This window comes from Eurosta solidaginis, chromosome 2, assembly GCF_040869045.1.
Source record: "Eurosta solidaginis isolate ZX-2024a chromosome 2, ASM4086904v1, whole genome shotgun sequence".
Lineage (NCBI taxonomy): Eukaryota > Metazoa > Arthropoda > Insecta > Diptera > Tephritidae > Eurosta > Eurosta solidaginis.
The window spans coordinates 16,984,069-17,009,672 of NC_090320.1; the positions used below are offsets into that span (position 1 = coordinate 16,984,069).

General features: G+C 36.3%; 1 protein-coding gene across 4 annotated transcripts in view; it reads right to left on the minus strand.

Annotated features, from left to right (window-relative positions):
• Nucleotides 1–25,604, minus strand: part of smal (smoke alarm) — a 250,038-nt gene that overhangs the window by 137,110 nt on the left and 87,324 nt on the right. For 3 of the 4 annotated variants that reach the window (XM_067764537.1, XM_067764536.1, XM_067764535.1), the window contains 2 exons: nucleotides 23,804–24,274; nucleotides 4,184–4,289 (listed from right to left, as the gene is read on the minus strand). In XM_067764537.1, coding sequence (XP_067620638.1) covers nucleotides 4,184–4,289; nucleotides 23,804–24,068 — 371 coding nt within the window. In that variant the 5' untranslated portion in view covers nucleotides 24,069–24,274. The remainder of the gene's footprint in view (nucleotides 1–4,183; nucleotides 4,290–23,803; nucleotides 24,275–25,604) is intronic. The other variant, XM_067764538.1, reaches the window with a different exon arrangement.

Below are 25,604 nucleotides of genomic sequence, written 5' to 3' on the forward strand. Positions count from 1 at the left end.
AGAAAGTACCGCATTATGATTACATATTTCCCACAAACTAATCGGAGATTGATTTGCGTGAAAATCCATCAATGTCAAGAAACCCAAAGGCAAAAACTATTGGTAAAAGATTACAATAAAGCATCTTCTAGGTGACTTTCCGGAGCTAATTATTATTTAATTCCAGCGCTTTTAAGCTGCTACCTTGATAGTGATTACCAAGGCTGATGCGATGAATGTAATGCATGTTAGGAGCCTTAACTTATTTTAAAAAGGGGATGCGTGAAAATTGTTATAAAAATTTTTTTTTAGCCATGTACACAAAACTCTGGTTTTTCATATTTTTGTAGTGTTTGTGCAATTTGATAGTGTAAATCAGTGATGGGCAGAATGTTTCAATATTCCTCGTGCCATAGAGCTTCCCTACAAGCTTCAAATTTAAGAATCCGTAAATTTTGCCTTTGCACTCAAAACCTCTTCGATGCCGTTGGATAAGTGCATGAAAATCAGTCGTCACTAAAATTTAAACTGTGCCATTGTTAAGTAGTGGTTTAGTCGTTGATAAATGGGCAACGATGCAAGACGTATGCACGTATCTTTTCTAACACTCAAAAAAATAGTATTTAATTCCTTGGGTCTAACAAAAAATATAAAAAAAAATGATATTGCTAATATTAAACAATTAAAACATTCAAGGGGTGAGCATTTGTTTGCAAAATATGTCTGTATGTAGCTCGGTATTCCCATCGCTACTCAGCGCACTATGCTTTCGACTACGCTAAACAAATCGATTGGAACTATTTTTGTTCGATTTGGTAATCTGTATCAAATTCCATTATTTAAATTTTCTCCAAAATCTGTAAACATTTACGTGCTTGTATTTTATGTGTATTTGAATTTGTTATACTCTAGATATGCTTCCCCCTTTTCAAAGTCGACTAATCAATAATTAATTATTCATTAAATTCAAATAACAACAATAAATTTCCAAGATATTTAAAGCTATTTAAATATACAAATAGACATTTGTGAGACTTTAGACTCTGTCATTCACTCAGACAAAGTGCTGACACTTTCAAATCCCTTTTACCATAAACTTTTTTATTTACCTTTCGCTTTAAATTACCAAATACTTTTCAAAACATAAAGAGAGGTATCATGACACTCTTCAGAAGATTTCAATTAAATATATATATTTATATGGATATCAATACCAATAAATATTTAATTTGCAACGCGCAGCTGGTTGCTTCCACAGTAAGAGCCCTTTTATTGTATGTAAATATTTTGCTTTTATTCCGCTCTTAAAGAAATTGTTGCTTTTGTTAAATTTACAATTACACCAACAACAAATGTATGTAAGTACTACCTTGGCGACAACCAAGTGCTATAATGAACTTGGATTGGCTCTTGAGCTCGACTGAAATTAGCAATTAAATTACTTTTCCACTATTCTTTGCTTTTCCTCTTTTGGTTTTCTCATTACCTTCGCTTTGAGTGGAACTTAATTTATATTTTTTAACAGTATATATTTTTTCTTACTTTAGTTAAATTCTTTTATTTTTATTTTCTTAGTATCTGAAAGCCGCAAATTATTGCCGCGTGCCGTGTTGCATTGACACTTCCGGTTTTAGTTAAGTTAGTGATGAGCAAAGCCGTGATTTCGAAGACGGAGATTCCGAGTTTAAATAACAAAAAGTAATGGGTTTCAAAAATTATAAAACAAGTCTTAAAGGCCGATGCTAACATCCAAGTCTACCATTTGTTTTTTTTTTTTTGGACAAGACAAACACTTCAAGAGACTCGAAATAACGATTACAACAACCACAAAATAGTTCCAGGAAAATAGTTCCAGGAAAATAAAAAAAATGTATCCAAAAAATTTAGGTCTCATTACAAAGGCTCGCAGAATAATAAAAAACAGCCGTCAGTAAACTCTTCGTTATAGCTCTCACGTTTGCTAGTAGCAAGACGAACAAAGCACAGTCCAACAGTAACGTCAAAACAAACACCGACCACAAAGTTAATACCTTACATTTAGTGGAAAATTCAACAAGAATAGGCTCCAACCAACTTTAAAGGTGGAGAAGGAAACAACACCTTTTTGAATCACAAGCAAATGATGTTGTATGGATTCCATAATACGAAGTACATATGTTCGCTCAAATATCTAAGTCATTAAGTACGGCGTGTGATACTGCCATGCACAGAAGTTGCGCCATGGTAAATCGGACCCCTGTGTATTGATGGAACAAGGAAATAGCAGAGTAGCGTAGAAAATGCCCCAAAGCAAGAAAGGCGCAGCTACACAAGTTTAAAGCTCGAAATTATAAAAATCCCTGGATAACAGACCAGGAGGTACCATACAGAGTTTCCGGTAATATGTCCCTGGGCCCCGATGAAGTCCCCAATATAGCCCTTAAAGCAGCGATAAGATCTAGAATATTAGTATTTAGCGATCTCTTCAACCAGTTTCCAAGAAGGCGTCTTCCAGCGCTCATGTAAACGCCAAATACTGGTCATTTTGCGTAAACCAGTCACCCTCATACAGGATACTTTGAGCGTCTACAGCAGATCCTGGAAAGCCCAGGCAGATTGTCAAAAATTCAGTTGGGATTTTGAAAAACAAGATCCACGGTAGATGGATACAAACAGTTGTCAATATACCCCGTGGAGCCATAACGATCGATGAGGGACCACGGAAGAATAACATTACCGGCGGTATCCCGCAGGCACCCAAACCGTCGTCGTAGCTGTGGCGGAGAGCAGAGAAATGCGCATGCGGATCAGTGGCGATTAAATCGACACTCAGAGCAAATAGCGGGAACCTGGACGAAGGGACAAAAGTAGGCTCTTAAAAAATTAGAAATATGGAACGCCGCGCTGAAGTAATGCGAAAGTGGTACCAGGGTGGGCGACGGTTCTAAAACGGGGCTGTTTTTTAGTCTACGGACACACGGTTGCTGCGACGGCAGAAATTATGGTGCAATGGGCATTTTTCAGCCCCCGCAAAAAAAAAAATATATAGATATAAATATAGATTACATAACGAACTTACACAAAACTACAAACTCGAACTATACCCGCATTCGGCCTCAAAATCGTCGTGGGGATACCACAGCGCTAGTTTTCACCACAAACTTTTCTGTGCCCATTCCACTGCCTTTTTTTTTGCAACGCTTTTGTATGCGGCAGAAGGGGGTGTGTTACTAAAAAAATTGTTACATCCTTTCCCGCTTCCTTACTTTCCTGTCAGTTTTTAATACTTTTCGCAATATTAAAGAGTTTTACCTTTTCAACAACACCTTCACAATCTGCTACTTATTTTTGTTTTTACTATAAGCTATCATTTGGCTTTTTTAACATTTACTTTATTCTTACATTTTAATGTATTGCTTCAGCACTTGCTTTGTGTTTAGCTATCATTAAATAAGTTTATTTATCTTTCTTTCCTTTACACTTACTACATTTCCCAAGTCGTTTAATGATTTTAATTAGTCTAGGATAAAGTTTTTGTAAAAACGTCTATGGTGAATTATACAAAGCAGCTGCTTAATTACTGAGCTAAGGAGTGCGAAACAATAATGAAATTGAAGTGTGTTTACAGTTATACAATTTCTGTAATTTGAGATGACTGAAAAAGGAAGAAAAGAAGCAAGTTTTCCAGGGTTGATCTGCTATTAAAAATTGCTTTGGTTATTGGATGCACTTTAATTTAAAAAGAAGCATGTCGTTTTTGCTGCAGTTCTATTTTTTTCTTTCTTTCTTCCTCTTCCTATCTTTTTTCCCCGTGTTCTGCGATAGCAAGGTCAAGGCTCAAGCTACTAGTGGGAGCTAGAAAACTTTTAGTATTTGGCAAAAGGACGGAGTTAATTCCTGGTACCCAATTAAGGTTTTTTTTGTTGGGTCGTCAAACAAATTCTGATAACACTATGGAGACAATCAGTCTATGTGAGGTCTTTATTGGCCGGCTTGTTCAACATAACCTAACCTAGCACTATAACAAGACACTTTATATCCGATCTTTGGTTACACTCTTGACTAAACATCCTCGAACGGAGTTGATGAGAAATATCAATAGAACTTGGTTATCAGCAATAAATCTCTCTATTGAGTTTTCAAGCACACTACCGGGTCTATAATACCGAGACATTATAAACCAAAGCACGTTTCGCCAAAACAAATTTTTATCTTAGTTTCTTACCTTGCATGTTGTGGCCCCACAAATCCTGTGTCATGCGCCGAACTGGCAGTTATTTGAGCATCTGTGATTGCACCAGATTCCATGCCGAGTGGCTGATTGCATGTGGCTAGAAAAAGAAGAAGAAGCAAAAAATTACTAGATGATGGAAAAAATTTAAAACTAAATATAAAACCGAATAAATATGGAAAAACATGTTAAAAATTAAAAGCGGAAAACAAACAATTTCATGCAAGAGCAAGTTTTCAAAAAAAAAAAAGGAACAAATGAAATGCAACCTATAAAAGTTCTACATAAAAGATAAAAGTGACAGCTTTTAAATTTATTTGTCCCTATTTTTGAAGAGCTCATTAGTAGTTCTCATAAAGATGAAATGAACAATTATTACCCAAAGGACTTTAAATGCTTATAATCTTTTTTATAAAATATAGTATTGATTTAATGTAAAAGTAAAGAGCGAATACAACAAACGAACTAAAAACAAACTCAAAAACGAATTTATGTCATTTAAGTCATAAAAAACGCATAACTTGTCAAATGCATACATCAAACCAACTCAAGCGCGCAAACGATGTAAAACTCTAAAAAAAAAAACAGTATAAATTTTCGAGAGAACGACAGCACAGCAGAGTTGCTTTTTTATTTTCATGCCTTTTTTGCATCAGTAGCTACAGAGTTGCAACGACACAATGCAACGCTATAGTTCAATTGAGTGCATCTGCTTAATCGCTAGTCTCATTGATGGTCATGTGAGCGAGTGTAGGAGGGAGGTGCACGAATACTCAATAGTTTGAGTAAGAAAAACAGATAAAAATATTCTACATCGCTTGAGGCAAACAAAAAAATGCCCGAGGCATCTGAGGCTCTAGTCTACCACTGTTTGTCGGCATAGATCGCGTGTGTTTTTCGCATGACGTTGTTTTGAAAGAAGAAAAAGTAACAAAGTGTAAAGTACGAACATGACTGATAATAGACCACAAGACGGGGAGACCTTTGGACAGTGGGGCAAAATGTAAAAGAGAATAATCTTTCGAAATACCTAAAGAATGTAAACGAGTGTTCCGATTGCTTCATCTAATATGGAACTTTCCATTCGAAATTCGTCGATCGCCTATTTCTGCCCATAATGAGTTCATGCGTAGCTACTAAGATAGTCTCCCAATACACTGCTGGTTTGACGAGATACTATTATTGTCTTACTGAAAAATGCTGTGATTTCTTCAGATGATTAACGATGTTTATGATGATTAACAAAAATCGACTTCGAAATTTGCTTTGATGGTACTTCAGTCTCCACTTCTGTTCCGATTAAAGTTCGAATTTGCAGGCATAACTGAAATTGGCACGGAACCTGATGTTCAAGTTTCTCACCCAGCCAGCATTTGTGTCGAGATCTGAGACTGTTCAGCTACAGAAGAGATATCATCAGTCAACGCTTAAAGAGAACAGAAGCAATCGTTTTATACATTACTTATTAAGAGTGGTGAGAATAGTCTTTTTTATAGGAAAAAGGGATTCCGAGCTATCAAATGTGTTTGAGTGAGAGTTATAATCTTGGCATAGACACCGAAAAGGTTCATTTAGTTCGATATTCGTTCTACATTGTTTCAGCAGGAGAGGTTTGAAGTGTCTCGAAGTCCGAGAGGGAACACAAAAGCTTACTTCGTTCAGAAGGAATGGGCTTGAAATTGATCCATGTAGAAGTTTTGTGATAAATATTACACCAAGCATCTATTAGTATAAGTTGGAAGATTATATAAAGTTGGAAGATTATATAAAGAGTCCCATTGAAAATTTTTTAAGGCAAAGAGTAAAAATTGTTTTTGATAACGCGGATTCCAGATTACTGAGCCATATTCTAATTTTGGCCTAACTAATGTTGTAAAAAGTGCTTACGAAGCTTTCTCGCTTAAAAGATATAAATTGACATTCATACAATAAAAAAAACTTCGTAACAAGCATCGCCTCACAGTGCACTAATGAAAAAAATTTATAGAAAAGCTGCTGTAACCTTGTTCGCTTGCAGCAGAACATTGCTGAATAAAGTCTATCTGTCTTTGAGTATGTATGGGAAGACAGATGAGTCTTTAGAAAAACAAAAAATCACTACTAAACTGCTTTTCGTCGTACTAAGGAATTTATTTGCCACTTAAGACAGCTGAGGTATAATGAGGTCTTGTAAGTGAAGGGGTCGTGTATAGACTATGCAACCTCAAAGTTTTGCACGCAATGTATGCCACGTTTGCAATCGGCTTCAAGTGTGGGATAATGCATGTGGCAAATATTTTTTGGTTTTTTTTTTTTGGCTGAAGAAAACTTTGAGTTGCGCGGTTGTGTAAACCCAATTTACAACAAAATTTTGATTTTTGGTAAGAAAAAAAAAGATTTTGAAATTTTTTTTAGTTTTTATTTTGAATTTTTTTATATATGTGTAGGTGAGAAAAATTTTCATCTTTTTAGTTAACGCGCCTGTTTCTTAGCTTTCCGTCTGCCAAGATGCAACACTAGCGTGATTCACTTTGTCTTGTAAACGGTGCACGGATTACACGGAATGCATGGATTGCAGGGATTGTAAAGTCACAAGAACAAAATACACGCAAATATTTTGTGCAATCCATGCAATCTATGTTATGCTCAAACCTATGTATGTACATATATTGCGGTGCAACGAAATGTAGAAAATTAAAATGCATGCTTTCTTCAACGGTATTTCCCTCAATTCTCTCACGAAAAATGTAGCAATTGTGTTTCCTGTCTTTTCGTAGTATTTTGTTAATTCTATGCAAATATTCTGATGTTTATTACTGATGCAAGCTATGCATAACTTCGCAAATGTAGTGCCTTCGTAATATAGCATAGGTTATAAGCAATCCGTGCAATACGTGCACCTTGCAAGACATAGCGAATACCCCTATTATGTTGCATTCATAGGTATCTGTGCCACCGGCTAGAGAACGAACGGTTGTTATAGTTTTTTTAGATTTTTTGTTTTTGTTTTTGGTGTATTCTAAAATCGTTGTTGCTTCAGTTTTGTATTATCTTCAATTCTTTTTTTAGATTCAATTTTTAGTGAATGTAAATGCATATATGCTCTGCCTTTGCATGCAACAGCATTTCCCATGCATCGCTCATTTGCATTCTCAAGCTGCCAACTTGACGGCCAAGCTTTGCTCGCGTAGCTGTTGCTTGCGGCGCGCTGTTTCCTATTTCTGGTTCTTCTTTTTACTAAATTTTTAAAATAGGTATTTTTGTCCCTTCTACGTTTATTTTGTATTTGATTAGGTCTTATTGTTGTTTGGCCTTAATAAATTTTTTGTGTCAAATTTTTAATGAGTTGTGCTTTCACATTTTGTCTTGCACTTCTCGTTAAAGTAATGTAATGCAATTTTTTCCAATTAATGCAGAGCAACTGCTTTCGTGAGTTGACAATGATGGCGCATTTGTTTAAAAGGGTTGTGGAAATTTAAGACTAAAAATATCTACTTAATTGCTTGGTAAACAAAAAATAATTTAAAAGTGACGAGATTTATTAGTACCCAGTGCCGGTGCCCATTTTTTTCTTCCTTACAAGCCAAACATACTTTGACTTCGAGAGGTGGCGTAATACTTTTTTAAGATTGTTGGCAGAAGTAAAATTAAATAAAGACGAAAACAGATTTCTTCTCCTATTCGTATTGGCTTGCAAACCGTACTATAGACAAATCTGTATTCATTTTCGATTCTTATAAGGCTGCTCAATGAAAGCAAGCTTCGATTGAAACAACTTGTACCCTTAAAAATGTCATGGCCTCGTAACCAGGGCCCAAAAGCGTATTTATGTAATGAAGGGAGTCCTTCTTTTTATTTTTAGAAAGCCCACATCTTGTCCTTTTGGCTTGACCCGCTTCTTGCATGTAAGAATTTTTTTCCTCGGGATATTACTGTGCTGCAGGTTGATCACTGCGACCTACAACACCATTTCGCTGCTTTCAACCCTCCAACAATTTCGCCGTAACGTCAACGTCCTCCTCGTGGTTCTTTATTCTTAAGCATGTAAGGATTATTGCCCTTGGAATTTATTTTGTCTGAAACGCAGTTAATTACTGCATGTACCCCAGAACATTTTATTAAGCTTTGTGTATTCACCCTCTCCACCTGCCTGTTTGATTGGAAGATGTAGTGCTGATCCTTCTAGTCCCAATCCTGTGTCGGTATATTCGGGTTCTGACTCTGCAGAAGGCGCTGGAGATTTTGAAAACTTCCTCTAGCCACCTCAAGCTCGCTCTTGCACACCACGCCGAATCAAAGGTTGGAAGCAGCTTATTTGGTTCTTCCCGCATCATCTTGGGCTTTGATCTACTACGTTCCCTTTCCACAGATCTCCACCTTTCAATAGACAAATTTTTGCTACCAGCGCCACTGTCAGTGATTGCTTTGTCACATAACTCAAACTATTAGTTTTACCTCCCTTTGGTCCCTCCGAGAAAGCAAAACTCTTACTTCCATATCCGTTGCTGGCAAATTGCCACTTTTCACGTGTTCTCTCTGACTTGCAGCTTTCGAGGAGGTAGTTGCTATCTCGCTTGGGGTCCTTGTGTCCTACAGCTTTAGACTCACTTGTCTTTCATATGCGGCTGGTCTGCTTTTCCGCCTTGGGAATGGCTTGTCACCTTCAGTCGAGCGTTACCGCCCCATTTTGCTGATCAAAACTTCTTTCCCTTAGTACCGGTTCTACGACCGAGAGTTTCTCGCAGCAAAACTCTTGAACTGTCTTCGACTTCGTGTAAAACAGCGGACAAAGAACGAGCTGCACTTTAAATGAATAGCTTACCTAACCTCTTTAATTTTGCTTTAGCTAAAGCCGGTCAGGAGCACCATTAAGTTGAAGTCTTCTTCAATCGTTCAACACGGTATCCCTTTTTATTGACTTATGCTCGCAGGGCTTATAAAACACATTATTAAACTGGTTTCATACAGTACTTCGTTTTATTGTGGTTCATCTTAAGATTGACTTTTTATACAACACAGAAAAAGAACCCACGAGACGTTTATTAAGGCAAATAATATAAATGAGAATAGCAATATCGTGGAGTTAGCGAAGTACCCACGTAAGAACTGACTTATACAACCCTGAATGGAATCCGACTTAGCTGATATTTTGCCGCGTATTAGTCGCTCGTCAATCAGCTAAGTTGGTTTTCGATCAGTGTATTATAAGTTAGTTTTTACTTGGGTGCCTCGATTACTTCACGTAACTTAGCGAACGTAACCCAAAAACAAAGCACTCGGAAAAGCGCGGCAAACTTTTTCTCTTTGCAACTAATTACCGAATAATTTACGACAAAATGTCAGCTTAGTCGCATTTAGATCAGTGCGATGTAAGCAAGTTAATGGGGGGGGGGGGGGGGGGGGCTGTGCTGACTTTACGTAAACTACGCACGAAAAATGTTTTCTCTTCACAACTCAGTGGCGAATAATTCGCGACAAAATACCGAATTATTAGTTTTTTGATGCGCCGGAGGAGCCTCACTAACTCCACGTTCATGTTAACTAGATGAGCATAGCCATACTACTCAAGTGCTGATTTTGTGATTCATACTATATGACATTCTTACTTGAAAACCACCAATAAATTCTTCACATCATTACTACGATTAACACTTAAGTTTATATACTTTAGAAAAAGTAAAAGCGAAACAGTTCATATGACGTTTTCTAAGCTGCGCTAAAGAAAGGAAGGTAGTCGATATGAGTATATTTGATTAGGTATGCACCATAAACACCTCATAGTTATGTGCGTAAAAATGTATGTAGACAAAAAAGTTACTCTACTCTGCTCAAGTCAACTGCAATTTATTTCAATCTACCACAACATTTTCGTTGTTGGTTTTTATTTAGCACGCAGCTGTGTGCTACTGTCGCAATAAGAAAAACAAAAAAACAATTATTCATATGCGTGAGTATTGAAAAAGGCTAGAACACAAGTCACTTAGATCCATACATGTCTTAATGTATGTAGGTAAATACCCAACCTGTATGTGAAACTGTAGAAATTATTGAAATAAATAAATCCTGTAGTCAAATCGCAAACTTGTCTAAAAAAATATGGAATATTCCTCCTGGAACTAGTCCAGATGAGAACAGATTGGTACTAGTGGACCAGGGGCCGACTTATTCTAAAACAAAGTATTCATGGTGTGATTTTCTTGAAATTTGGTACGGGGGCATTCCTTTGCCTATTTCAATAACTTTTTTTTCGGAAAGGGGACCAGTGGCCGATAGGTTAGAAAAAATCTTATTGGACGAGCTTAACATTTGGGCCTCCTTCCTTTGATATATTGACCAAAGTGTGGACCAGGGCGACCACTGAATGTGTTTTCACAATATGAGTATCAAATATGATGTGCTAAAGATTGTTTTAACAAAGGGTGGTGGCTAAGAAGAAAAGCAAATGGGATAAGCAGAGTTACGAAAAGCCATAGGCAGAAAATATTTAAAAGGTGGTGTGATGGTAGCGTGCTCCGCCTATCACACCGAAGATCCTGGGTTCACGCCCCGGAAAAAGCAACATCAAAAACTTTAGAAACAGGTTTTTTCAATTAGAAGAAAATTTGTCTAAGCGGGGTCGCCCCTCGGCAGTGTTTGGCAAGCACTTCGAGTGTATTTCTGCCATGAAAGGCTCTCACTGAAAACTCATCTGCCTTGCAGATGCAGTTCGGAGTCGGCATAAAACAAGTAGGTCCCGTCCCGCCAATTTGTAGGAAAAAAATAGGAGCACGACGCAAATTGGAAGAGAAGCTCGGCCTTAGATCTCTTCGGAGGTTATCGCGCTTTATATTTATTTATTTTAAGAAAATAAATAAGAGATAGGACTGGAAAAAAAAGGGGTAGAGGAAGAAAAACGAGAGAGGACGAAAAAGGAAAGAAATTGGGAGAAGAACACGGGGATAATAATGGAGTGAGTGTGAGGAAAAAATAGGAAGGAGATGAAGAAAAATAGATGGAGGTTGGGGGAGAAGGAAAAAGTAGAAATATAAGGGAGAAAAATTAAGAGAGTGAAAGTGAGTGAAATATACAGAGGAGAGGCAGGGTTCAAACTGGAAGAGGAGAAACTGAAGCTACAATATGAGAAATGCCTTTATATGCTGGGAGAGAAGTTACATTGAGGGGAGATATACTAAGGACTGAAGGACTATGAATGCGAGTGGGAGTGGAATTGGGAGTGAGAGTAAGAGTATGAGTAGGAGTAGGAATGGGAGTGCGAGTGGAAGCGGAATTGGGAGTGGGAGTAGGAGTATTAGTAGGAATGGGAGTGGAGTGGGACCCAACATTTTCTTAGCTTACCTGGTGTTCTCAAGCAGCGGTCTTATTCGTTTAAGCGATTAAAACTAATTATGGGAAAGGAATTCGAAGTGAGAGTAAGAGTAGGAGTAGGAATGGGAGTGCGATTGAAATCGGAATTGGGAGTGGGAGTAGGAGTATTAGTAGGAATGGGAGTGGAGTGGGACCCAACATTTTCTCAGCTTACCTGGTCTTCTCAAGCAGCGGTCTTATTCGTTTAAGCGATTATAACTAGTTAAAATATACAATAAAAGGAAATTGAGGTGAGAAAGTAAGATAGACGGAGTGGGGGTGGAAATGGGAGTGAGACCTGCAGTGGAAGCGGTAATGAGAATGGTGAGGTGAGAGAGGTGGAGGGAGTGGTTGTGTTAGTCGGACTAGGAGAGGATCAAGGACTATGAATGCGAGTGGGAGTGGAATTGGGAATGAGAGTAAGAGTAGGGGTAGGAGTAGGGATGGGAGTGGGAGTGGAAGCGGGATTGGGAGTGGGAGTAGGAGTAGTAGTAGGAATGGGAGTGGAGCGGAACTAAAAATTTTCTTAGCTTACCTGGTCTTCCCAAGCAGTGGTCTTATTCGCTTAAGCGATTAAAACTAGTTAAAATAGTAGTTAAAAACTAGTTGCTATTACTTCCATGTATGTTTAGCGGCAAACTTATATATAACACAAAATACGAATCACGACCACGACACTAAAGCCATGTCCACTAATGTAACACACATTTTCTAAATGAATGCATCAATGCCACTGTTGGCTACTTCAGCTGTAAGAGCTGGTGCTCTTTTCGATCTGTGGTGTTGATGGTGGGGGCAGTGGTGCCAACGCAGCAGGGAGCATATATGGCGCTTTATTTCCACATAGTTGCACATTCGCCTGACACTTCAAATTCAAATGCCACATATCAAAAAGCAACAATAATGCAAATGTGCGTGTGAGGAGAGGAGAAGCGGTACAATAAATAAAACTGCAAGCGAAAAAATTTAATAAAATGCAACACTGCCAAAAACAAACACTAAAGAAGAAAGCCAAAAAATAACCACAAAAAAAAAAATAAAAACGACAAAAGCGTAGAAAACAATAACAGCAAACACAAAAAATAACAGCAACAAATCAAATAGCACTCAACTCCAATATTTGCTACATGCAACTTGTGATTGCTTCGCAATGTTGCAAGTTACCGCTTTGCATATTTGCTACTGACAAGTTGTTGGTGCAGAAGAAACGCAAGTGACAGCAGGAAGCGGGTAGCGGGAGTTTGAATTGTTCGTTGTCAGTTGGAAAATTTATTTATAAACCTCAAAATGACTTGCGTTATATTGCTGTTTTTTATTTGTGGCAATATTTCGTATACTCTCCTGGCATACCTTTGCTATAGGTTTTATTGTTGTTATTTTTGTTGCTGTTGAATTGTTGTTGCCGCATTTATTTCTAAATGAACGCACCTCTGAGTGACATGTAAAGAAAAAAATGTAAAACAAAGTTTTAATGCCGTTTGCCCTGCCGACTTTATTACGATGCGTCACAATTGAGTCGAATCTTAGTTGTAGGCCAGCAACAAAAAGGTGTTGAGAATGAGAACGAGGTACGGTAGTTAAGTTAGCACTTACAAACGACATACATAGTATCCACAGTATTCTGTATGGAGATTATTTTTTCAAGGTAGTCAAATAAATGCAACATTTCTTAGGCCACTCAAGAAGTAAGGGCAAAGGAAGGGGGCAGAGAAAGGGGAGGACAAATGCAAAACAAAAACGAAATCGAAAGGAAAAGGAAAGGTAAATGGAAAGCAAAGGGGAAAGGGAATTGAAAATGCACAGGGAAAATCAAAGGGAAAGGAAAATGGACAAAAGAAAGACGATAGAAAGGAGAATGGGAAGAGAGAGATAAAGAGAATGAGAGAGAGAAGTAAGGATTTGGAAAAAGAAAACACAAAGGAAAAGAGAAAGCAAAAGGAAAAAAGCAAAATAATGGAAAAAACGAAAAGAAGAAGGAAAAAAAACAAAAAGAAAAGGAAGAAAAATGCAAATGAGAAGGGCACAAAAACAATATAAATGGAAAGAGAAAAATAAAGGGAGATGGAAAAGGAATCTAAAAGATGAATGGAAAAGAAGAGTTAAAGGAAGAGAGAAAGGGAACAGGAAAACGAATAGTAGAAATAATCAAGGGAAAAATGGAGTGGATGAAGCGGAGGGGATTAAGCCGAGGGAACTATGGAATGGCTCAGTTTTAGTTAGAAGAAATGGTTCAAAGACTTGCCTTGCTATTCTCTAGTCAGACCTACAGTACGCTAGTAAACATGAACAATAAAGTGAGTGACATTATTGCTGATCCTGTGATATAGGAAATTAATTACTGAATATAACGGTCACTTTCTCGCCTTCTTATCACTTTTATTATCATCATTATTTTACGTAAAATTTTTGGTGAAGGCTATTGTAATCAACCTCGTAGACCCATGATCTACGTAGATTCAGTTCCTTATCTACTCATGTACATCACGAACGTTAGTTACGGATACTCACGCGTAAATTTCGATCCTTCCTCGTAGATGTAGGTCCTTAGCTAATTCCATCCTCAACGTAAATTACGTACTTTTCAGCAACATGCAGCTCCTATGAAATCATGCAACAAATCGTTGCAAACTAGCAATAAGTATATAAATACGTTGGTAAGAGTAATAAATTTCAAAGCTTCAAGAATGCATCACCAAGCAAATTCATGAAGTTCTTTCAAGTGCTGTGACGCGCCCATGCAAGCAATGATCAATGGTCACTGCTTGCCGTAGCGAAATCATACAAAAGCGTCACAATGCCATAATGACGACCAAATCCCAAACGACAGTCACAGCTACATATTACTCCCCCATGGAGTAACTAACCAACCCAAATCAAGGGCTATACCGCAGGCGCTTCCGCTCTGTTTATGTGATTGAACGTAATTTACTACAAGCAGACATGACAATAAGACGAAAATGAAATTGATTGAAAATGAAATGCGAAGTAAGAATCAAGGAAAAACAACAACAAAGTTGCAGTAAGAATTTCTAAAAGGGCAGAGATTTGATAGATGCGTTTAAAGCAAACAATGCACAATGCAATGCGCATGCGCAACCACTACGCCTCTAACTTTGGCGACGAAGACAGCAAAGACGATCAACCAAACAATCACATGCCGCAGTGAATGTCGATGATGAAGTGATTTTACATCGCAAATAGACAAAATGATGGATCGCTGTAGGTTGTTGCTGCTTGTAGCTGATTGTTTGTATTGAGGGACTGTCTTCTAACCAATTGTTTGGTTTACCTCTTGATTTGGTATCTTCTTCACTACTAAATATCTATTTACTAGCGCTCCCTATACCATAAATTGTTTTAAATGACAGTTATGTTGAGAAATAAGTCATTTGACGTAGTTTGTACAATACGACGGCGACGAATCTAATTAAATACTCGTACATTGTGTTCTGAGTCGCAAAAATAGGAAACACAACTATGAAAGTATGTCTGATTTATGATCACTTTCAGTTGTTTTGTAGTACTTCTGTGTACGTGAGTTTGTGCTTTTGCATTAAGGAGAATGTGTTTGTTGTTTGGCAGTAAGGAAGTTAGTCGGCTCTGGTAATGAGGAAGCAGTTGGGTTGAATCTAACAAAAAAAAAATATTTCAGCTAATTCTTACGTCTCCGACAGTCAATGATGGATCTGTTTTGTGTCATGCGCGTGTGCCCTTTTCCCCTTCGCTCGTAAAATCAATGTGCGATCAACAGTGCGATCATCCCTAAAAACTGTCTGATAGCATGATGGACATGGTCGCAATTAGCAATTACGAAAAGTTTGGCAAACAACGTATTTGAGAAAATAAGTTTGAATAAGCTCTGAAGAGATTTCCTGTCTAAGAAGAAATTTCTGTGAGCATCGTAATTAGTCGCTGTCAGTCCGTCTTCCCAGCTTTGCTAGTATCTTCGAAGCGGAAGTTATGGGTATATAGAGAACGTATATGGTCCTGTTGGAAAACTCGGTGAGGAGGCACCTTGTGTGCCTTTACTCAAATAGCCAAGCAGCGCTCATTGGCGTTTAACTCTCCCATCAATTCTTTTAAGGCCATCTGCAGTTGGAACCGGCCGTTTCAAGCCGCACAGGAACATTGAGGACAACGAAAAGGCGGAAAAACTTGCAAACATTGCCGCACTGCTATAGGTGGAGAGCAGAGGACATACAAAATAGGTTAAGGAGATAAATTGTTGGGATCACTGCCACAATCACGGGATACCGGTCGTTCGGCCTGTATGCTGAGAGAATGGGAATAACTTTCAACAGCCTTTGCAGAAATTGCATCGGAAAGGAAGCAAAGAAACAGTCGCATATCACTGTGTGCATGCCCAACCTTAGCTCACACTAGGTTTATAACTATGGGCAGTTATATAATGCTGGAACTTCAGAAAGTAGCTAAACGTTCGCAAAAGATATCAGCCGTTTTACCGACCAGCCCTACATAAAGAGCAGTGATTTCAACAGAATGTGCATAAGAACGGCGCTCCGTGCAATACTTGGGCTAGTATTTCTCTATCCACACGTCACCGCAATTAACTGACCAACCAAGGTGAACCTGGATCGAATAATTTCACTGGCAGACATTTATGTCCACTAAAAGTACCCTCAGTGAGTGCCAGGTAGGAGCATATTCTTCTAACCTGCCATCGCTTTGGACATTCTACTTTCCCATATGTAACACCTTCTTAAAGAACGCATAGTTTCATTCTCACTCCCGCCTTTCTGATAGATAACTCTTTTTTTTTCATCCCAGCATAGCCTAACAGAGGCTTGCGACTTCTCTGTAGCACAATTTGATGCCTGGCAAGTGTGGGGCACCAAAGCTTTTCCTTCGCTATCCCTCTTAAAGAATCTCATCGAAATTTCAAGCGAACTATAATAAAAAAAATAATAATAATGGAATCTGAGGGAAGTTTCTAGATAACCAATATTGCGGTATATTGATGGGCAAGAAATTTTTGACAGATTTCACTATCGATTTTCTTAATTATTTTGTTTGGAGAGATTAAGCAAAGGATGGTACAGAAATGTTAAATTTTGTGATAGCTGTCGACTTCGGCCATTTTCGCAAAAAATTGCTTCGTGTCTGAGAATTCCCGCATTAAAAATTTAAGATCTTTTAAATAAGCGAGGAATTGAAGGACTATCCTATTAGCTTTCCGTTCTTGCAACGGTGCAAAGCAGAGCTTTCCGTCGAAGGCTTTGTGTTTATGAAGTTGAGTGTCTCTTACTCAAACTCTCTGAGCCTGTAATCTCCGTGTATGTTACCAAGTACTTCTGTTGGATTTATTGCATACCAGTCCTCTCCAAAAGAACTTTAACTCAGCTCATTAGCAACTCTTTTAACGTTTCTGTTCATATCTATGCCATGCTGTCAGACCTGATCCCGTATTACGTGTTACGATCCGTGATCGACACTAATTTTTTAAATCACAATAGCTCTGAAATGATGGATAGGATTATTTGCATATGCGAACCAGCGACAAATAGTACTCGTTAGATCCTCAACTTATTATATTTTTTAGAAATAGTTAGACAGTTGCATAGTTAACGCTTGATTGAAAATGGTTTTCAGTCACTGCCCGTAACCCTTAATATGGGCCCTGTTTTCGATCATTGATTGATGCTCAAAAGGATACGTTTTCAGCTTTCAATACTGAAAATCCTAATAACCAAAGTTTAAGGAAATAAATATTAAGAACAATCGAGCAATATATTAATTGATATACTCGCTTTTTTATGACACACTGTAATTCCCTTCATTTAATTTCCTGTGAAACAATTTAAAAACCAATAACCATTTAAGCAATAAACAAGTTATGTTAAAAATTAACAGCATATTTATTTTACGCTTTCATAATGTTTATATTGCCAACGGCAAACATTTATTAATTTGTTTATATGAAAATTGCAAAGTACTCATTAATAAGCAACGAAAAAAAAAGCACTAAGCAACACAAAAAATAAACTGGACACAACGCGAGTATTGTAAATGATGTGTGAATGACAGACACATAAAGATGAAGAAGAAGAACAGCAATAAAAGTTCAACAAATTAAAGCTAGATACACAGCGCTGAAGAAATGCTAGACGTTTCGTAAAGAAAACGTACAACAAATGCGTAAAAATTTTCACATACTTCAACTACTATTTCAAATTCAAAATATTTTAAACTGCATAAAGTATTCGGTTTGAATTTTAAGTCGAAGTCTTCACAAAACCAAACGAGAAATATTCGGAAAAAAACTCTCAAAATATCACATACTCCTTTTTCTATTACTCTTTTTTTTATTTTTTAGCCTTTACTAAGTCTGATAGTAAATTTTAGTGAGACATATCTCAATAAAAGTCAGCGAAAAACATCGAAAAAGAACTCCGAAACTCCACCGTGGTGTGATGGTAGCGTGCTCCGCCTATCACACTGTATGCCCTGGGTTCAGCTCCCGGGCAAAGCAACATCAAAATTTTAGAAATAATGTTTTTCAATTATAAGAAAATTTTTCTAAGCGGGGTCGCCCCTCGGCAGTGTTTGGCAAGCGCTCCGGGTGTATTTCTGCCATGAAAAGCTCTCAGTGAAAACTCATCTGCCTTGCAGATGCCGTTCGGAGTCGGCATAAAACATGTAGGTCCCGTCCGGCCAATTCGTAGGGAAAATCAAGAGGAGCACGACGCAAATTGGAAGAGAAGCTCGGCCTTAGATCTCTTCGGAGGTTATTGCGCCTTACATTTATTTTTTTTTTTTTATTTCATAAACCATTTTCTACTAGTTTCTTGAGTTAGTTTTGCATTTAAAAGGCTTTAGGCTCGGTAAAGTTATAGAAGCCATAAGATCTGCATGATCTCCCAAAAAAGTATTTAAATCTCTAGGAAATTGGTACGCTTTCCACTCCTTTCTGATAAAGTAAAAATTCACAAGACTTTGTTGTGAATGTCGAATTTTTCAAAATCCACTCAAGATGCTCTCCGAATTTCATAGACTTTCTACTATCTAAAGGTTTTTTCTACGCTCATTTGGACATCTGATGCGTTTGCTTTAAATGAAAAAATTACTATAAAAAACACCCCAAATATACATACATACATATGTTGATCCGGATGAATTTAAAAACAATAAACTTAAAAAATCAGCCAAGAAATACAAAAATACTACTACTTTCTACTTCTAATTCTTCTTCTTTTTTCAAAACAAATTTTAATTACTTTCTTCACAGATTTAAAAAACCAAAATTTTTGCAAAAAAGGCAGTTTTTTTTAAACAAAGCAAGGTTCACGCAACTTCTACAACTGACAGATTTGAAGAACCAAAATTTCCTTAAAAAAGCACAACCTTTCAAAATAAAACAAAATTAACATAATTTTACTACTATTTTTAAAACTAATTTTAACCAACATACGCCCTTCGTGACAAATTTAAGAAACGAAATCTCTATAAAAAAGCTCTAAATCAGTTCTTTTAAAATAAAACGAAGTTCACATAATTTCTTCTACTATTTTTAAAATTATTTTTTACTTTCTAACGCTCTTGACAGACAGTGACAGATTTAAAGAAAAAAATCTACGGGAGAAAAGGCCCAAACGCCAGTTCTTTAAAAATAAAAGGCTTTCAAAAAGTGTAATACACTTTCTACTACCATTTCATTCCTCTACATTTTCTACTACTATTTTTGATAAGTCAAAATTCCCATTCAAAAGCCAAACTCTAATTAAATACTTAAAAGGACGCCCATAAAAATGTCACAAATTTTCTACTACTGTTTTCAAAATTATTTTAAACTTCATATGCTCTATGTGATGGATTTAAAAAAGGTCTAAATCAGTTCTTTTAAAATAAAACAAAGTTCACATAATTTCTACTACTATTTTTAAAATTATTTTTTACTTTCTAACGCTCTTGACAGACAGTGACAGATTTAAAGAAAAAAATCTACAGGAGAAAAGGCCCAAACGCCAGTTCTTTAAAAATAAAAGGCTTTCAAAAAGTGTAATACACTTTCTAATACCATTTCATTCCTCTACATTTTCTACTACTATTTTTGATAAGTCAAAATTCTCATTCAAAAGCCAAACTCTAATTAAATACTTAAAAGGACGCCCATAAAAATGTCACAAATTTTCTACTACTGTTTTCAAAACTATTTTAACCTTCATATGCTCTATGTGATGGATTTAAAAACCAGAATTTCCGATGAAAGTCAGAAACAGTGCTTTAAAATTAAAAAAACACTTAAACAATTTATTACACTTTCTTCTACTATTTTATACTACTATTACAGAAGTAAAACCCTCTTTAACAAACAGCAGTAACAAAGGAAAACTGCGAAGAAGTTTCATGCAATTCCTACTACTTTTTATAAAATCTTCCTAATCTTCAAAATGCCGGCTTGTGAAATTCGCAAATACAAAAGATCATGTACATAATTAAATGCATCTATCTTGTATACTAAACTTAAGCGCTAAAAAAGAAAACGTATGCATGTAAAAAATTGCATTAAAAACTCTTTTCCAATTAAATCGATGCATAAAATTAAATAACAACATACTCATTAAAGCCACCAAACGATGTTGCACGCATAGCCGCGGTAAGACTTTCGAATATTTAGGCGCAGAAGAAGGATACCATAGACAGATTTACGCGACGGGTGGTGGTATTCATAGTGAATGGTGTTTATCTAGAAATGGGGACTGCTTTGGGTCTGCTGGTCATCCTTCTATGTACATAGCTTCTGAACCGATGAGTGGTTGTATGCACTCCACAGGAATTGAATATGGCCACATTTTTGCTAGCAATAAACCACCCGCGGTGAGCTTTTTTCACGCACGAGCTTCTTGGCGGCCACTGTGAGACCAAATTGTGGTGGCTAAAAATACCAATAAAAAAACTTAAATTTCTCTAAGCGCTAGATGTGCAATTTGATGTATATTGGTTATTGGTGGTTTAGAGAACGAGTAAATAGATGGCAATAAATCAAAAACTGGAGAAAACAGAAATTGCTGAGAGCGTAAGAAATAGCTTATGGTGGTGTGGGAAATGGAATTTTAATGCAGAAAATTGAACATTTTCAATATAATTTTATTAATGCGGCCATAATTTCATATATGTACATAAAAGATAAGAAAACGCAGTTCATAAAAGCGACAGTTCGTTGAATCATAAAGAGCTCCATTATAAGGTGGGAGCATGGACTCGCTTCTCAGAGAATATAAATAAAACAACGAGAAGCAGAACATATTTTTTCTATGCATGACTACTTGAAGGGTGATTTTTCCATAGCAACAACCTTTTGGACGTTGACTTTTTTTTATTACAACTATGAGGAGATGTGATTGAAGAAACACCTAAAAAAACAATATTAGGAGCAAGTGTTTCCACAAAAATCCAAAACAATTACCGAAACAGCTTGGATTAATTACAATCAGAGAGTGCTGACCTACAATCAGAGCTTAAACTTAGGCGAAACTTCCAATGATAACGGGGCCTTTCTTTCATTCCGGACTACGCTACTGAAGTTTGTTGCATACTTCATAGATTAAAATGATACAATGAGTCCTTCCTCATACTGGAAGTTGTGAGCACAGGGCTAGAGCGGTTTTGGTCTTTGTTAAACGTTGGAACTCCATCACCCGTACTTTATCAAAATGCGTTGTACCTCATTGGTAAGACCAATATTGGAATCTGCGCTATCAAATTCATCGTGATAAATAAGAATGGGATGTAAAAATAATTTTTTCTTTTCGTGTTGGGAGATCTGCCATGGGAACCAGATCGAAATCTTCCTCTTTACTGTAGCCATCTAAAACTTATTCAGGAGCCCACATGACAGAGTTGCAGAGATATGCTTGGTGTATTTTATATGTATGGTAAAACTTATGAGAGGGAAGGTAAACACCGCAGCTCAGTAAGATTATATTCAACATCCCTTTTAGGTCTTTCTAAAATTTTAAACCACTTTCCTTGAGCACTCGCAGATCTAATTTTGAACTGCGTGAACTTTTTTGTTTTCTGTGACATGATTTCCTCTGGTGATATTTCACTAGTTTTTGAGCGAATTTTTCGCACACTTATAATACAACATACAGACAGGCAACAACTTAAAACTTGGTGGCAAACCAGTATGGATTGTCACTTTTCAAAGTGGTTTACAATGAGAGAATTTTTGTGCCTTGCTTTGCGCTCTCTAACTCACTGTGCTACCCAAACAGAGGCGTATATAGCTGCCAATTTAGGTTGGCGTAGAGCATCATCATCACAAAAAAAGCATAAAAACATGTTTTTTATTTTAATTTTCCGTTCATTTTTGTGGCTACGCTTCAATGTCAATTAATGATGCTTCTTTCTGTTTTGGCGCAGCTGTTGCACCCACTGTGCGGCTAAACTATTTGGTGGCATGATTGGTTTCCTGTTGATTGGATTGGCAGCAAAAAGCAAACGTAGAGTAGCACTATAAATGCTTGCACTGGAGCAGGCGGAGGGAGGAGAGCATAAGGCAGCCAAAGGAGAATTTAGCTACGAAAGAGGCTGGCTGTGTGTTTGCCTGATGCTGTGCGACTGGCTGATACTGTTGCTGTAATTGTTATTGTTACATTTGCTATCGATTGTGAAGCAGCCACATTCGATGTCATGCTGTGTATTATTTTCAGACATCACATACACATTGCTGCTCGCTACTTGCACTGGTTGCTGTTGCATGTGGCATGAACACGGAATTATGCGGCTCGTCGCGTCATGCCGGCAAAGAGTTAAAATTAATGTTCATGCGTTGCTGATTTTCAAGCTCTGTGAAGCATCGTTCTCCTCTTTTCATCTCCTTTATTAGAGAGGTAATTCTTTATAACAGTTTTAGCTGGAATTTGTTGAAGTGTTGCACACACACCTTGTGGCATGGTCAATGAACTTACTAGAAGGCAGCTGGTCAGTGAATTGATGCCGAAAATAGTTTGGATTTCGTTAATACCGAAATTATAGTGGAATAAAAGGCGATACATTTTTTTGGGGTGATTGCGGAAGGGGTCATAATTTCTATTTTTTTTAATTTTTGGTGCTATTTTCTTGTAATAATACATTTTCTTATGAAAATCTAGGTTTAATTTTAAACTGTGCATACACAACTTTTTATGCATACATATATATATATATATCTCAATTTTAAAATAATGGTCGTAAAGAAACTCAAATTTCTTCCTTCGCACTGCAACTGGGTATACATATTTTTTTCATTAGTATAATCGCGTTTGTCATACTTATTTTGTGTCTTAATAAAGCCTGTAACAAGAATACATTTGTGGCGGTGAGCTGCATCTGGTATACATGATTTTAACAAATGGAATGCACTTACTTTTGCAGTGTAGTGACTGCTTATGGTTTTTTAATTTGATCCAAAAAAATATTTTTTTTTTTTAATTCGCAACTGGGTATTTGTAAATTAGATTTTTATTAAAAACGTCTGTAACTTTTCTTTTTTGCAACTGGGTATATTACATTGTTTTTTTTTTTCTAAATTTCAGCTTAAACAAGTTTATTTTAGTCGGTTTATATTAACTCAAAAGATTAAAACAAGTTTCGATTTGCCGCTGCAACTGGGTATTTTTTAAACACAGTCTTTCCATTGAAGTAAATTGTATTTAAAACTTATTCTGTTGGAACTGAAACAAGTTTATAACTTAAATTATATACGACTTTCGGAGTTGTTGCTGGCTATAAAAAAAGTTATTATCAAATAAAAACGATCTGCATCAAAGTAGGAGTTTTATAATAAAAAAAATTAAAAAAAATAAAATCAACCAATTTTCAGCAGTAAAAAGGAAATATGTACTTTTTTGCAACTGGGTATATAATTTTTTAAAATCAAATTCTATCTTAAGCAAATTTATTTTAGCCGTTATTTAAAATTGATATACAAAAACGAGTTTTGATTTGCCACTGCAACTGGGTATAGCTTAAACGAATTCTTTCCATTCAAATAAATTGACTTTGAAAATAGTTTTGTTTTAACTGAACCAAGTTCATAACGAAAATTGTATACGATTTTCAGTATTGCAACTGGGTATACTTTTTTCATTTTATGAAAAACGTACCTTTATATCAATTTGTAAATTTTTTCATATAAAAAAAATTTAATAAAAAGAACAGCATTGCAATTGTTATATAAAATAAAATTTACAGCAATAAAAATTCAAATAATACTTCCACACAATAAAATCTAAATATACTTATATGCAATTAAAAATTTGTAATCTAAACAAATAAAAAAATACTCACCAACATCGAAACAATGCGCCAACGGCACCACCTGCAGCGCCACTGTGCACAGTAGTGCAATTTGTAGTAATCGTTGATAGTTAAAGTTATAGTTGCGGGAAGAAAGGCACTGTTGGGAAAACATTTTGCGGGTGGTGTTTTTATTATTGTAGCGCGGGTGAAGTGAATTGTGTTGCAGGTTTTGTTGAGATGACGTTGAAATTTTTCTTCTTCTACTTATTGTGTTGATAGTTGTGGTTGTTGTGTGTTGTGTAGAAAATTGCATTTTGCTTGTTTTGTGTAAATTTTTGTTTAGTATATTCGAGTGGGTTTTTAGCTTAATATGTGAAACTTTTTTTATGTTTACATTGATATTTTTTGTTTCGTTTTGTCACAGTTTAGCTTTTGTAGAATTAAGTGTTTTTTGTGCTTCTTTAGTTGACGAAAAAAACTTGATAATATAAGAGTAGGTAGTGTTGATTTTAGTTAGCTCTGAAAATAGAGAAAAAAGAAAGCATATTAGATGTATGGCATATACATCAGTCTAATTCTAATACATATACATTCATTACATACATAATACATATCTTAGAATTAAAACTAGTTTGTTGAAACAATGCGATAATCTCTTCACAGCCTGCCCTATGCTTATCTTTTTCTCATCTCTATCGTATATATGTATGGCACATTCGAAAATAAGTACATATATCCTATCGAACAATGAGGGACTGGTAATGAGTGCTTTTCAGCCTTCCATTCAGTGGGTTTGAAGAGTGCCGTTTCCAAACGGTGCCGTGTTGATCGCTATCACGTACATTCCGACAGCAGTAATACTAGCATAATTAATAATTACAAAAAAAATACCTTGCTTTGTCTTTGAAGTAGGGAGAGTAGGAGATGATTAGAAACAAGTCCTTTCCAATCTCCTCAATATAGGGACTCAAGAACTCGGCCCGTACGATTGCCAGTTTATAAGAACGGGAGGAAAACCCTCTTTTCATATGTAGGAAAACCAGTTTTCTGGTAGGACAACGTCAGACGGCTATGCTAGTACTTAATATTTCTTTAAAGTAGCTTTAAATAAAATAACTACCTAACAGCTGCATTCACGTACCACATTATCCAACTAGACTCATAAATTCTCAAAATATCGCTTTATTTCGAAATGGTTGCCGCATATGTAATGTGCAGGTCAGCTTTTTTCTCTACCTTTCATTTTCTTTCTACTGCTCCATTTTTTCTTTATAAAACTTTCAACATTGTTTAGTTCTAAGAGCAACAACGCAACATTATTGCATACTCTATAAATACTTTGAGCAACACTCGTTCTAACATATACTCAATTTAGTAATTTTTAATCCACCTGTACACATTTTCTTCTTGCACATCCCCTTCCTACCTTAGTAAGTATCTGCTTTTTTGATTTTGTTTTCTACTTTCTTATTTCGTTGCCTTCCTTTCCATCTTTTTCCACACACTTGCTTACTTTTTCTATTTATTTTCTTAAACTTTTTATCCAGAATAAACTTTTTTAGCCTACATTTGTTTTTTTTTTTCTTGCCATATCCACTTTTCTACGTTAACATTTTATTACCGTCAAGACTGAGAAGGATATAAATTTTTACATTTTGTTTTTGTTATTCTTGTTAATTTTGTTGTTGTTGCAGTTTTTGAAACAAAATTTTAGTAGCTAAATTAAAGCGGAGAAGTAGCGAAGTCATCATGAATGCTCTCGTTAGCTTCAGGTAAACATATGATATAGAAACAAAAGTATGCGACGGGGGACTAACGAAAGTTCGTTAGAGATTGCGATGTTTAAACT